General features: G+C 47.0%; 1 protein-coding gene across 4 annotated transcripts in view; it reads left to right on the top strand.

The window, feature by feature from the left end:
• Nucleotides 1-14,612, top strand: part of FNIP1 (folliculin interacting protein 1) — a 57,354-nt gene that overhangs the window by 35,326 nt on the left and 7,416 nt on the right. For 2 of the 4 annotated variants that reach the window (XM_015875559.2, XM_015875558.2), the window contains exons 5-13: nucleotides 149-223; nucleotides 435-526; nucleotides 2,652-2,735; nucleotides 3,679-3,750; nucleotides 4,490-4,625; nucleotides 5,137-5,338; nucleotides 6,118-6,203; nucleotides 12,012-12,158; nucleotides 13,323-13,492. In XM_015875559.2, the coding sequence (XP_015731045.1) occupies nucleotides 149-223; nucleotides 435-526; nucleotides 2,652-2,735; nucleotides 3,679-3,750; nucleotides 4,490-4,625; nucleotides 5,137-5,338; nucleotides 6,118-6,203; nucleotides 12,012-12,158; nucleotides 13,323-13,492 (1,064 nt within the window). The remainder of the gene's footprint in view (nucleotides 1-148; nucleotides 224-434; nucleotides 527-2,651; nucleotides 2,736-3,678; nucleotides 3,751-4,489; nucleotides 4,626-5,136; nucleotides 5,339-6,117; nucleotides 6,204-12,011; nucleotides 12,159-13,322; nucleotides 13,493-14,612) is intronic. The other 2 variants (XM_015875557.2, XM_015875560.2) reach the window with 1 other exon arrangement.

The following is a 14,612-nucleotide window of genomic DNA, read 5'->3' on the forward strand; positions in this document are numbered from 1 at the left end:
CTTTAAGGTTATTATGATATCGCTTTGGACACAAAAAGCTGTTATGTTGTGTTTAGAGCTGTAAATTATAATCTGGAAGGGTATGAAATGGAAATGAAAATCAATCTTGGCGCTGCTTCTGGCTGACATCTTCCATTCTGTCCTCTAGCTCACCTCCTCAGCTCATGCTCAGCAAGGTTTTCACAGCTCGCACTGGAAGCAGCATCTACGGAAGTCTGAATACGTGAGTCCTTTAGAAATGATTCCTATTGCATACAGGCAGATCTGGCTTTGAACAGTTTTGTGTGTGTTAATTGACCCAGCTCAGAATGTGGCAGTATAAGCCTGCATTCTTTTCTTGTCCGTTATATCTTAGAATTAATATAGTGACACTGTGTTTTACTGAAATACAAATCACTGTTTTTGTTGTATGTTTTATTTTCTGGGTCTTTTAGGTTGCAGGACAGTCTTGAGTTCATTAATCAAGACAGCAATACATTAAAGCCCGACCACAGTACGATTATGAATGGACTTCTTGGGAATATAGGTAATTACAAACGGCTTTTATTTCCTGCTATCTTTAACTGAGTAACCACAGGCTGTAGAATATGAAAGTCTAAGTAGAATCAAGTGCAAAAATAGGAAAGCTCAGATTTTAACAGAAAATTAATGTTAATTTGGAGAAGAGGTGAAGAAATTAGGCAGTTCAAAGAATTATCAGTGTCTTAATTGTATGCAGCTGTATGTGCATAAAGCTCCATAGAGATATATTAAATATATCTAAATTCAAATTCAGAAAATGTTGGAAAATAGTCCATAGAACTTTCTGAGCATCACATCTCGGATCAGGCCAGATTGACTCTGCCTGGCTTAGTCCCCCAATTTCATTTTTGTTAATAATTTCCATTCAGTTCTGTACTCTGGCCACCTGAACACGCGTGGCTGTAGATTCCATGCTAAGTTAACCTTGCACAGTTGCACTTTAGTTTTTGATCAGATCAGACAGATTGTTTCTTTGGTCTGATCTTGGAAGCCGAGCAGTCCTGAAAAACCATCTGGAGTCTCTGACTGTCAGCATCTGTGGGAGTGCTGTGGGTCAAGGCTCTGTGAGCATTAGGAAACAAAGTGGGGGATGCCGACTTTTCCTAATGTGAAATTAATAGTAAAGATACTGTACTTCACTGCTCAGATGGGAGCACATCTTGCCTTCCATTTGGTTTAGATCGTTTGCTTTCCAAACAAGATGTTTTTATGGTAGATGGAAAAAGGGATTACTTTTTACACTTACTTCCCAGAATGTTGTAAAATGTACTTTTCTGGGGTTGAAAGTATGGAGTGAATTTGATGTCTTTGTTAGTGGGTTTCTGTCTTTTACGTGGTCCTAATTCTTGTTGGGCACAAGCATCTGCTTCCTTCCTCCCTGTTGACCTCTCCCATGTTGGACAGGGGAACCATACTCATCCACTGTTAAGGTTTTGTGCTGGCAAAAGTGTTTGCTACATCACGTAATCTGTGAGCTCACGCGGAGCTGTTGGAGCTCTGAGTCTGAATCCGATGCAGGAGCAGCCTGTGGCACCTGGGCACCCAGCAGGGAGGGAGGAGGTGCCTGCAGGAGGAGGATGCTGGAAGTGCTTTGCAGTTGAGCTGCACACGTCATCATTCTGCTCAGCAATGTTTGTTTACAGTCCCTATTTTGGCACATGGGGAACCATGGGTAAAGTAGGCAAAGAAGTTAATCTGTAACTGCAGCATTTCCAACAACAGTGTTAAATACCAAAGACTGTTTCTGACTCGCTGGCCTGCAGCAGGAGGAGGCTTTGTGTGTTTTGGATGGAAAGTATTTACAAGCTGCTTCTCTAGATATACTGGTTAAAGCAGAAAACAATAAGCAAGGAAGCAGTAGGCACGTCCCTTCCTTTACTGAGGAATGAAGACCCATGAGAATGGAAGGGAGCTTTGCTGAAGTGCAACCTTCATGTTTCCTGTAATCTGTAAACCTTGTGGGATCAGTGGCTTCCAGTCTAGCAGAGGGGCTAGCAATTAACTTGTTAGAATACCCAGCTCTGTGTGCAGTAAATACACTCCTTCCTTTGGATACCTGCAGCCCATAGTACTCTCAGTATGAGCCACTAAGCAGACTGCTAACTTTGTGCTTTCTCTATGCTCGTTTCTCTGGTGCGGCACACTGGCTGCTCTCAGAGCAGCTCCTGCAGCCTGGCATCTTCTCTTGGTTCCACCAAGAGCAATGTCTGCCTGCTCCTCTCCTCAGTGACAGCCCTGCTCAGGCACCCCAAAGTGTGATGTTAAAACAAACATTGTCCTCCATGAATCTCCTGTTTGTGATCAGCTTGGGCTCGGAGCCTGCATAAATTAATTGTTTTCAACTCAGAAAAATACAAATGAATAAAGGCCATAGACAGAAGCCCCATCCTTATACGGGAAACGGTGTAAAGCTTTCTCTATTATTTTAATGTCATAAGTATTGTGTAGTTCCACTGTGAGCCGTGCTCCTTGAATCAACATTCTTGTTAAGCGTGAGAGCTGTTCTCCTGCGAACGTTACTCTGCATTTATGTTGGCTTGTATCTCCTCCCTGCCCTGGCCCCCTCCCTACAGACTGTTCTGCTTTACTAACCTCATTCTTTCATGTGTATTTTACGTTTTGCCATGTAGGTCTTTCACAGCTTTGCAGCCCCAGGCGGGCATTCTCTGAACAAGGTCCGCTCCGCCTGATCCGGAGCGCCTCTTTCTTTGCAGGTTTGCAGTGTGCTGTGTGCTGTGCTGTGTGCCTAGTCTAGCTGCTGGGACAGCCACGTGTGCGTTGGTAGCGCTGCCTTGGAAATAAGACTTATCCTTTCTAAATACAAAACAGACAGAGATCTCTGCTCTCTTATCTCTTTGATACAGAGGACAGCAGGTATTTAAATAGCCCTCCCTAGGGCTGCTAGGTTGGTTTTTCTGTTTTATAAACTTTTATCATACAAGATTTCCTCTTTTCAGAAATAATCTGTCATCAAAGCATCGAGCTATTTTTGTCTGGATTTGCTTCCAACAAGCTGTAACAATTAAAGCTAACCTACGCTAACGTAAAGTGGACATCTTTTGCTTTCATTAGATGGGTCTTATTTCCATGGCTGAGTAGCTTCTATTCCACCGGCGTATTTGTAAAATACATCACGTGTGGAGGCTGTTAAGCCTGATACACTTTTGATCTTCTGTATATGCAGACTTTGATTCTGGACGGCTTATGGCTTTGTTGAACAACCAATGCACTGCCTGCAGTTTAAAAGCATTTATTTTCTTCAAGACAGCATTGGGAAATCCTTTTAAAAACATATAATAGCTGGGAATGCTGTTAGAGGAATGAAGCGCTGATTTTTGTTTTTGTCTATACTCTGAGCTATGTGGTGAACACCCTTTGAGTAGAATAAAACTTTATTGAAAGCTATAGATGTAAAGAAATGGTGAATGTGATGCAATTTGGGCTAAAATAGACATATGGACTAGAGGAAATTATACACGAGCTTTTCAAATCAGTGCTTTGGCTTGCTCAGCTAAGCAGCCTTTCTTGGTGATGGCCTTGTGCGGTGCTGTTGATCTGAATTAATGAGCATGTTTTTGTTTCATTAATTACATGGAGATCGGCAAACAAGAAAGGAACTGTATATTCCCCTGCTAATTGGTATTCCTTGTTTTACAGTTCACAGCAACCCTATGGATATGCCTGGGAGGGAGCAGAATGAGGACAGAGACAGCGGTATTGCGAGATCTGGTAATGTCAGTTCCATTAACCCTATAAGTTCAGACAACACTCAGTAATAGTCACTAGATGTTCGTCTTGTTACTGAAACATACAGACATCATAAAGTAACTTTCGCTGCTGAAACATGAACATTTTTTTTTTGTTCCATATAAGAATTCATGGGAGTGCTGCCTCAGGCACTGAGGGTGTTTGTTTAATAGGAGCCCCATAGAGCCTATGTGCTATTTATTAAAGCATGCTGCAAATAGTCAGGCCAAATTAAATATTGAAATGAGTGGATGGCATTTCCAAGCAGTGCTTGTTGTCAGCTCCTTCCCAAACTGAGGAGGATGTTAATGTTAAAACACGAGCTAGCATCCCCAGTGCCCCCCCCAGCCACCGCCATCCCCACTCAGGGGGTTGGGCACTGAGGGGTAGGGCTGGGACGGCTTTTAAAGATGTGCTTAGCATTACTCCTTTCCACAAAGAGTTTATTTCCCAATACTCAGGGTTGATGAGCAAGGTGCAGCCTGCGCGCTGCTTATTATATGAAGTTGCAAGACTGTCCCACCCTTGCAGTGCTTGTATAGCTTGCTAATGTTGTTATAGACTGATTATTTTTAGATGAGAAGCGTAGATAAGCAAAAGAGAAGGCACTTGGTGAGCAGCACCAGATTATATTCAGGGGCATAGTTGAGTTGCTGGTGTTATTTTCCAAATGTTCTTTCTTCCAGAGAGATTTATATACATGCCTATTTAATTATTGCAGCATCTCTTAGCAGTCTGCTCATCACTCCGTTTCCATCTCCGGGCTCTTCATTCAACAAAAGCTGTGCCAGCAGTTACCAGAGGCGCTGGCGGCGCAGCCAGACGACCAGCTTGGAGAACGGGGTCTTCCCTCGATGGTGAGCAGGGATTGATAATGCTGGTTGCTTCCCTCAGTTTTCCACTGTTTTCAGCTTGATCCTGCCCTTACGTATGCACATCTGTTCTTGCTGTTGCTTTCTGTGGTGTATTTACAAAGGTGTATGTCAGCCAGTAGTTCAGCACTAGATCTTTGTAGCCTCCATTTTCTTGAAGCCATTTGCACTAACTGGGAGACCTTTGGCAAAATTTAGACCCGTAGGCTGTACATTTGAGGATGAGAAGCCCTGAAACTTAAAACACAAACCCTTGGCAGAAGTAAGGGAGAGTAAGGGTACGGTGTTCTAGTCCCACAGATGCTTTGAATCTGGCTCTGGGTTGGGGTTGGCTAATGACTGCTTCTGAAGAACTGAGAAGTGTTGATTTGACAACACCTGCAAACAAATGTTGTTCGTTGAAGTTAAATGTTCTGGAATTTAATTACACAGGAAAACCAAGGTACAGCTTCAAACAGTGGACTGTATTAACTTTATGTTTTTCCCATGTTTCAAGGTCCATGGATGAAAGCTTTAACCTGTCAGATGACAGCTCTGGTCCCAGCCCAGGGATTGTTAGGAAGAAGAAGATAGCCATTGGGGTTATTTTTTCACTCTCAAGAGATGAAGATGAAAACAACAAGTTCAATGAATTCTTCTTCTCGCACTTCCCTCTTTTTGAGAGTCACATGAACAAACTGAAGAGCGCAATAGAACAGGTAAACGCAGCCTCTCCTGATTCTTTTGCTTGTGTTGCCTTTCGGCCCATTTAATTTCCAACTCCTGTTACTTGTTTACAAAAGCGGGATCAACTTGCTGCCTGATATTGAAACAGCACCAGCAAGGATCTGTGCTCCACAGCGTCTCTGATGTTTCCTATTGCTAAGGTACAGCACAGAGAACAGACAGAACTGCTGTGTTATGCTACAGAGACGGCTGAAATGACATCAGGCCTTAGGCTGTGTTGGCTCCCATCAAGCTCTGGATCAGCAAAGGGAAAAAGGTGCTTTCAAGGCTGCCTTTACTCCCCTGCTTCAGCTGTATCTCAGCACTGGGGACTGCAGGATAAGAGCCTATCTCTGGGATATTCCAGTCTGTAAATAAATACCAAGCTTTTTGCTTTCCATTTTTGTTTGTTTTATCTTAAGCCCCTGATTCCTACGTAGGAAACGTTTAAATATGTGGTTAGATTTGCTTCAAATCTCTCTTCTGGGACATACTTAGTGGTTACTTTGCGACTGCAGTAAAAACTTTGACCCCTGTTATGCCTTTAATGATGAAAAGCACAGGAGAATGAGTCTGCAAAGGCGTGTGCCTCACCTATTTTTTCTCAGATAGGAAAGCTGGCACTTGTACCATCTTTTTATCACTTAAAAAGAAATTATTTGCATGACTGGTTGCATGGCAGATAAAGTCGAACACATGACTTTGTTTTCCATTTTCTGTGCTTCTGTAGCTGTGTCTGGTGTTACTTATCTGTTTAATGATTGTTTTCAAGGCTATGAAAATGAGTCGTAGATCAGCTGATGCCAGTCAGCGGAGTTTGGCATATAACAGAATTGTTGATGCCCTCAATGAGTTCAGGTGAGCAGTTTCTCTCGTATCTTTTGTGGCTGTTTCTTCAAAAGCACTTACGCAATCTGGAAGGTCCTCCTCCTTCCTGCAGAGGTCTTATCTCAAAAGGAAAATGTTTTCTCTTTAGAAATGTAGCGTATAACATCTAACATCTCCTTTAGAAGTAAGTACCATAGAGGCTCTGCAGATAGCAGCCCATCCCATACTGTTTGTGGCTTTTGGTTTTGCCAAATGTGCGTATCCACAAGGGTTCAGCCTGAGCAGAGCAGAGTGACCAATGATTTCTGTGCTTTAGCTAATAATGAGCTCCCAGCATCTTGTCTTGAGACCCATTAAGGGCTAAGAATTGCAAGCCCACTTTGCGCTCCTTTGCTTGGTGTTTTCTTGATGTGTGAGCAAAGCAAGACCTTCACCCCGCTCTACATTCTTCTCTCTGAATGAGTTCCAGATAACCAGTACTGGGAAGGAGATCTATCTTCTTCACCCAGCAAAATACACTGCTACAATCTCTTGCTATCAGTACCTGCAGAGAGCCTCTCTCAGCAGTTAATGTACGTAGTAACACAGATAAGCACATCCCTGACATTTAACTGTATGTTCTTTCCACGGTTTAAGTAATGGGGAGGGAAATAAAATGAAATCCATCTGTTTCAAGTGATTCATCCCCTCTCAGATGGGAGTGGCTGGGTGCTTCCTTTCACAGCCAGCATAGAGCTCCCTTTTAAAGACGTGACAACAGACAACGTGCTGATGTTTAAACCAGAGAATTCTGATATCAGGAGGGATGTTACCCAGCAGGACGGATCCTGAGGGCTCACTTATTTTTCTATAGCTCAGCTCCACGTGCTGGGTGCTGTTTCAGGGGAGAAGCACTGTGTATATTTTTGATTTGTTTGTATTTGTTAGACCCTCCCCCCAGGGAAGTGCAGGGGATGTGTTGGGTAGGGACAGGAGGCAGAGCACGTGGATGGGGAGAGCTGTGCCAAGAGCTGAGCAGAGGGTGTGCAAAACTTTTGGGAGCCGCAGATACTGCCCAGGGGGCTGAGACGAGTTCAGCAACTCCAAGCAGACACCGGCTTCCCTCTGCTCTGCTCTCCCTGCCCTCCCCCTCCTCTCGCTGAGTAGTTTCTTTGCATTCCCATTCCCTGATAACAGCATCCCCCAGCTGCTTTCCCCGGAACTTCCCCCAAAACATTCCCCCTCCACTTGGTGGACTTTGTACATTCTCCATTTCCTTCCAAGTTAAACAGTCTCAGACTGTTTAACTGGGGGTGGGGAGGGGGGGTGCCATAGCTGGGCTCAGGAGCGCTAAGCTTGCAGGCCATCCTGCTGCCCCACAGCTCATTGCTCCGGCTGGGCAGCACGGCAGGGCTGTGCCATGGTACCAGCAGCTCACCTGGCAGCCTGCAGCCGGGCAGGGCAGGGCAGTCACGTCCCCTGGGCTGGCACTCCTCGCCCCAGCCATTGTAGGACGATCGCACACATGACCCGCTGGTTGCGTAACCCTGTGTGGAACGACCAGTTTTATGCAGAGGTTTCCATGGCGATATAAATATTACTCTTTAATAGCATAACGAGGTGAATTAAATCCAGTTTAATGTCGGATAACCGAGTTTCCTGGGGCAGCAGACCTGGGCGATGCACTGGTTTCATCGCAGCGTGCTGGGAGTCATCCCAGCTGCAAGGACCTCACAGTGCTGTGCAGGGGCTGTAGAGTGCAGCGATGCAATGTCTGCAGTAAGGGAGGAAAAGGGATCTTTTAGCACTGAAGACAGGATGCAAAGACATTTTGGCATAGCTTCAGCGAACCCATTTAGGCTGCTGTTATCTCCTTGGGCGCCTGCTTCCCTACTGGAGTCACGGGGCAGTCAGGAGCCCAAGCCCTTTGCTGAACCTGAAACTCGCGCTGCTTTCTACCCTCTTAAGCAAATTTTGCTGGAGGGAAGAAGGGTGCTGACTGCAGTGGGTTGCCGTTTCTAAAGTGTAATCCTGTGCACTTTTAACTCACTGTGGGCACTTTGGTTTGTTTGAAAATGTTTTGGTGAGGGCAGACTTTCAAAGCAATAAGATGGCTGCTTTCCTCGACTGCTGCTGCAGATCAATGCCATTGGCACAGTGTGGTGCCCGGCTCCAGGACTGCCCTTGTGCCATTACTCACTCTGCACCAATTTCTGTGTTCTGAAGCGGTGATGGATTTGGCTATGAGCACTTGACTTAAAGGCTTAAAACTCTCTGTGGATGTCAGATGTGCAGACACATGACTTATGAAATGAGCCACTGTACTTGCATAAACACTTCAGCTCCCTCAGTCCCCAAGGCTGATGCAGTGCTGGTTCTGCAGCTGATGGGTACCTGTGGAGCAGTGCTGAGGAGGCAGCGTGTGCAGGCCCGGGGAAACACCCTCTGCTCCTTCCTGGCAGCCAGATTCCATCCTGCTTTATGCCAGCAGTTTTTAAGCAGCTTATGGTGCTGTGAACAGCAGCAGGTTTTACCCCCTGCACAGGGAAACCCTGCACTATGGGAGGTGGGAACGAGGGCAGGGAGCAAACTGATGTGCAGGAAGTTTTACAAACCACTGATGGTTTTTCTTTTTGGAAGTACTGCACAAGAAGTTGCTGAGCTTTGTTGTTACACTGGAGCTCCCAGCACCGTGCCAGGGTCAGCAGTGCATTGCTGATGGGGAAGGGGAGCTGCAGGGATAGGCTGCCTCATAGAGTTGTTGAGGTTGGAAAAGACCTCTGGGATCACCAAGTGCATCCCCACCCCACCCCACCATGCACACTGACCATGTCCCCCAGTGCCACATCCCCACCATTCTGAACACATCCAGACTGGTGACTCTTCGCTCCATGGTCAGCCCGTGCCAGTGCCCAGCCACTGAGTTTCTCCAAATATCCAACCTGGTTCTCTCCTGGCACAACTTGAGGCCATCACCTCTCATCAAGAGGCTGCTTTCTCCCCCAGCTGTCAGTGCCATTGGTGAGCAGCCCCACAGCCTCAGAGTGCCCCTTGCTCCCACCCATGCTGATTCCAGCCTCCCGGGAGCATGAGGAGAGCTTGTAAAGATGAGGGAGAGTGGCTTCTTGCATGTCTGATAGTGATAGGACAATGGGGAATAGCTTTAAACTAAAAGAGGGGAGATTAAGGTCAGCTATGAGGAAGAAATCCTTCACTCCAAGGGCAGTGAGGTGCCGGAACTGCTGCCCAGAGCTGTGGGTGCCCTATCCCTGGAGGAGCCCATAGCTGTGGATGGGTGCTGGGCTGCCTGAGCTTTGAGGGCAGCTGTTGGTAGGGCTGGATGATTTAAGGTTCCCTTCCAACCCAACCAATCTATGATTTCAAATGCTTTAAGCACGCTGTAACTTCAGGAGAGCAGGGGCTGCTGCCAGCTGTGCCCCCTTGGTGTGCCACCATGGGATGCTGGGGGAAGGCGAGTGAGGGAAGGGGGTACTCAAAAGGGTTAACTGCAATTATTGATTGCTAGCTTTTTTAAAAAATCCAGCTAACTAAAGGAAAAAAAGCATCGCTTTGCTTTAAAAACATTCACTTTTTGTTGCACTTCTTTGTTTTATTATTTGATGGCTTTGTTTTGTTTCCTCCCCAGCCGAAGGAGAGCGTTGCAGCGTGCTCGCAGGGCTGGCAAGCAGTTAATCCTTGCCCTTGCTCCGTGCTGGCGGCTGCGGGCTCGGCATGGAGGTTCCCCGTGCTGCAGTCACATGCCTGCTGGCTGCCGGCCAGAGCAATCTGATCTGTCTCTGAGGAAACACTATCGGCTGCAGATGCAGCCAGGGTTACCAGAATAGTAAATAACGAATCACAAGACTGGGTCTATCTTTTCAACGAAAACAAATATTTTAATATGTTGGGTTTAGTTGAGAAGTAGTTTCTCTTCTTCAAAGCGGTGGAGCTGCTGGCTGCGGGGGGCTTGGCTTGGGTAGTTTGCATAGGAAGGAGAAATAAGCTTTATTTTAGATTAAGTTGTTGCGTTTATCTCCAGTCAGCTGTGTCTGCAGGGTCTGATGCTTGGTTTGGGCTTTGAAACTCAGCCAGCTTTTAAATTCACAGGCTTGGGATCTCCCCCTTTATTTGGGCCTCCTTCGCCTCCACTCTGGTCTATGGGCAGTGAGCATAGAGCTGCCTCCCCATGACCCCACTGCTGGCCCCAGCTCACTGCTTGCTGCTGCCCTTGCACATGTGTGCCCAGCAGAGCAGCATCAATGGGGAGCAGCGTCTGCCTGGGCCAGGGGTACAGTGAGCATCTGTAAGCTATCTGCCCTCATGCACAGCCTCTCCCCTCCTGTTACAAGCTCCCCTCAAGAATGGGAAGGCTGCAGGGAGGTCTCACTGAGCCTTCCCTTCTCCAGGCCCAGCACCCCCAGCTCTCAGCCTGTCCCCACAGGAGAGCTGCTCCAACCTCTGGGCACCCTTGTGGCCCTCTGGGCACGGCTCCATGTCCTTCTGCTAGAGGCCTAAGCCTGGATGCAGGCAAAAACAAGGCAGAAGAAGGTAGAGAACTCCACCAGCCTCCCACCATCACCCCCACTGCTCCCTCCCTGCAGCCACGCACTGCACTTGCTGCCAGCTCTGCTGCACACTTTCACTTTAAATGTGAAACCGCTGAAAATTTGGCAGCTGCAGCCCAAGTGTGTGCTTGTCTGACGTGCTCAGCCACTGCCACAGCCCTGGGACTGCTCTAAGTCTCAGACCGACGCGGGTCTGTGTTAATCTGAGGCATTTCTGGGGTAACATGAATCTTTGTCTTGTGTAACAAAGGCACCGCTTCTGGAAAAAGCAGTGCATGAGGTGGGGAGAAACCTGAGCTGATCACTCATTTCCTTGTGGGTCTTTCTGTTCAGGCTTAACTTTTTAGTGTGATGAAAGTGTCGGTTTGAAGAGTACCCATCATTGTAGGCATTGCCTTTAAAACAGAACCATGGGTCGGTTTAGCTGAGTTCAGCAGCAATCAGAGGGGTTACAGTCTGGTGTTCTACTGCAAAGCCCAAGTTCTAGGAATGCATCTGCTGTCTGTGGAGTCAGAAGGGTGTGGGTAGGTGTGTAAACCTTGAAGCCATGGGGCAGCTGATGCTCTAACGCTGTACTTGAGTTAAAGCATAACCCGGTCCCTCCTGTGTGAGCACAAGGGGATGCACCACTTGGTACAGCAAAGAGCAACTCAGGGCACTAATATAAATCAGGTACGTGTGGATCTGCTCTAGTCACAGATTAACCATGGAGCAGTTACGAATTGTGAATGAAATGCAGCGAAAGCAGGGAAATAACCCCAACAAAATCATTCACTGCTCTCCATTCAGAGCAGGGCAGTGAGTGCTGCTGGGCTCAAGGGAGCTCAGCCACACACACCTGGACCTGCAGGGCTGCTCCAGGGTGGGGATTCCTGCTGGGAGAAAGAGCAGCACAGCCTCAGTGCTGCAATAAGTGATTGGAGTGAGGATCTCTGCCCTTCTTTGCTTTCTTTAATCACAGAATGGATTGGGTTGGATGGGACTTCAGGGATCACAAAGCTCCGACCCCCCACCACAGGCAGGGTCACCAATCTCCACATTTAATACCAGCCCAGGCTGCCCAGGGCCCCATCCAACCTGGCCTTGAACACCTCCAGGGATGGACGGGGCATCCACAGCCTCTCTGGGCAGCTGTTCCAGCACCTCACCACTCTCATAGTAAAGAACTTCCCCCTGACATCCAACCTACATCTTCCCTCCTTCAACTTAAAACCATTTCCCCTTTTCCTGCTGTTATCTGCCCTTTCAAAGAGATGAGTCCCCATCAATGTTCTGATGTTTGTTTGTTTTCCAGAACAACTATTTGCAACCTGTACACCATGCCACGCATCGGGGAGCCCGTCTGGCTTACCATGATGTCAGGGACTCCAGAGAAGAACCAGCTGTGCCACCGCTTCATGAAGGAGTTCACCTTCTTGATGGAAAATGCTGCAAAAAATCAGTAGGTGGATTTGAGTTTTTAAAGACACACATGGTTTGTGCCAATAATTTGAGCTGGCTTTTGAAAATCTTCATCGTAATGAGCAAGAAAGGATCAGAACACTATTTGTAAATGCTTTGTTTTAAAGCAGAAGTGCAATGAGACGGCATCTCATGTCAGGGTGGAGCTGTACGGGTTGTGAGGGTTCAGATGTGCTTTGTGAAAACTGGTGCCCAATGCAGTGGAAGATTTTTTTGCTGGGAAGAGCATCTTCCAGTTCCTGTCATTCTGAGTCCTATACTTCTTATTTACATTTAAATGGTCATTTGTTTGAGCTTGTTTGCTTTATTTTCATTGTAGTAAGATTTACACTGATGGAAGGTAGAAGAGAAGCGAGCCCTGTATCTTTGCAATCTGTTTTTAAGTCTGCTTTCCTCTTTTGGCTCTCTCTGCTCAGGAAACAGGGCTAGGTGTAACCCATAGGGAGCCTGATGGTTGGAGCTACTCACACAGCATTACCTGGGGCTCAGGGAGGTTTGTCTGGTTCCCTTCCCTGGCTGCAGAGCCACCAGCTCCATCTGTCGGTGCAGGAGAGCCCGGGCTGAGCTCATGTGCTGCTCCTGGGAGGGACGGGGAGGGCTCTGGCAGGAACTGCACTGCATCGCTGCAGGAAATCCCTGAGCACTTCTCAGGAAGCTTTTCTGCTTTACCTGCTTGTTTAGCTATTGAAAACCCCTTTGTAAGAGTGCAGCCTTTGTGGCTGAGCTGCCTTCCTCCTTGTTGTGAATGAAGGACTTTGCGTCAGAGTAACAGTTACATGAAAGAGCACAGCACCTGGCTATTGGGTCACATCACCTTCCTCCTCATCCATTGACTCCTTGGAGCAGTCGTGTCCCAGGGGACACAGAGGGCTGCCTTCTTCTTATAGAGAACTAAATCGAGTGGTTTTGAGATGTTTTACAACACAGCTTGCAAAATAGGAAGTCTGATAATTGCCAAACAGAGGAGCTGAGACAAGTTTAAAGTCTTTCATTTGACTTGAAATGCATGTTCTAAACAAGAGCTCTGAGCATGTGGGAGGAGAGGAGCTAAGGAATGACCTCCATCGCTTTGTTAGCCACCCACATCCATGTGAAGCATGGAAGTGCTGTCTGTTTGACACACTACTGTACATTTTGCCTTCAGGTTTTTACCAGCTCTCCTGACCGCAGTGCTGACAAACCACCTGGCCTGGGTCCCCACGGTGATGCCCAATGGACAGCCGCCTATACGGATCTTCCTGGAAAAGCATTCTTCCCAGAGTGTGGACATGCTGGCCAAAACTCACCCATACAACCCGCTGTGGGCACAGCTCGGTACGTGGCAAATACCTTTAAACTATGTGAAGGAGTACAACTGGTGGTATTCATGGATGTGTGGTACATCCCCCCATCCAAGCTGAAATTATCTGTTTCTTTTCCTACTCAAAACTAAAGCGTGTATTTCAGGCTCAGAGATATTCACTGCATTTATTTATTTTTTTTCTTTTTTCATGTGCTATAATTTCTTAAGGCAGTATCAATTGTAAAATGGCAGCCAAAAAGTCATCTGTGACAAATCTCCTGCCCTGGTGATGATGGAGGATTCTGTTCCTTCTCTTGTCCCGCCTCTGTAAAGAAACTCCATTTTGATTTATTTGGGATGCTGCTATCGATAAGCTTGATTCTAGAAAAAGCACATTTAGAAAAATCCATCTTTTGGTGAGAAATGGAGATACCATGAGCACAACGGGCAAAGGAGTGACACAGTACAGGAAATCAGGACCTGGGTAAGGTCTCAAAGCCCAGCTGATTGAGTTGTGTTGTCTTTAATTGCTGAGTAGAGAAGAAAGGATGATATTCTTGCTCTCTAGGCAGGTTGTCTCGCTCTGCACGCAAACTTCCACTTGGATGGGGAAGGGAAGGCTTTCTGAGGTTACCCTATTCCAGAACAGGCAGGGATGGCCAGGTTTTTGGCAAGGAGAATGATGGCAGAGCTGATGGGACTCAAGGGATCTCCTGTTGTTGCGCTGGCCTTCAGCGCCTCTCAGATCCCATGTCCCTTTTCCATGCTCTCATGCAGTGTCCTCATACCTCCAGAATAATATAGGTGAATCTGGAGACTGGTCTTCGAAGCTGCCAGAACAGCCCATCTGACCCATAGGAGAGCTCAGGGGGAGAGAAGAGAAGGTTGGCTTCGGCTGTGCACCTGCCACTGGCACTTTTTGCCTACATTCTTGGCATAGGTTTGTGTCCCCTTACGGCTTTCTTTTGGTAGGTAAAAGTTCAGCCCAGTTTCCAGGCTATCCAGGGTAATTCAGAGCAGATGCCTCCTCTCTCCCATGACTATATATGGAATATGGACCAGCGTCCAGAGCTTGGGACTGAAGTGAGGTGGTGCAAATACTCCCTATTATGTGAGATCAGATGTCCCCCTGGCCAGCGTGTCATCTTACTT

Source organism: Coturnix japonica, chromosome 13 (assembly GCF_001577835.2).
Source record: "Coturnix japonica isolate 7356 chromosome 13, Coturnix japonica 2.1, whole genome shotgun sequence".
NCBI lineage: Eukaryota > Metazoa > Chordata > Aves > Galliformes > Phasianidae > Coturnix > Coturnix japonica.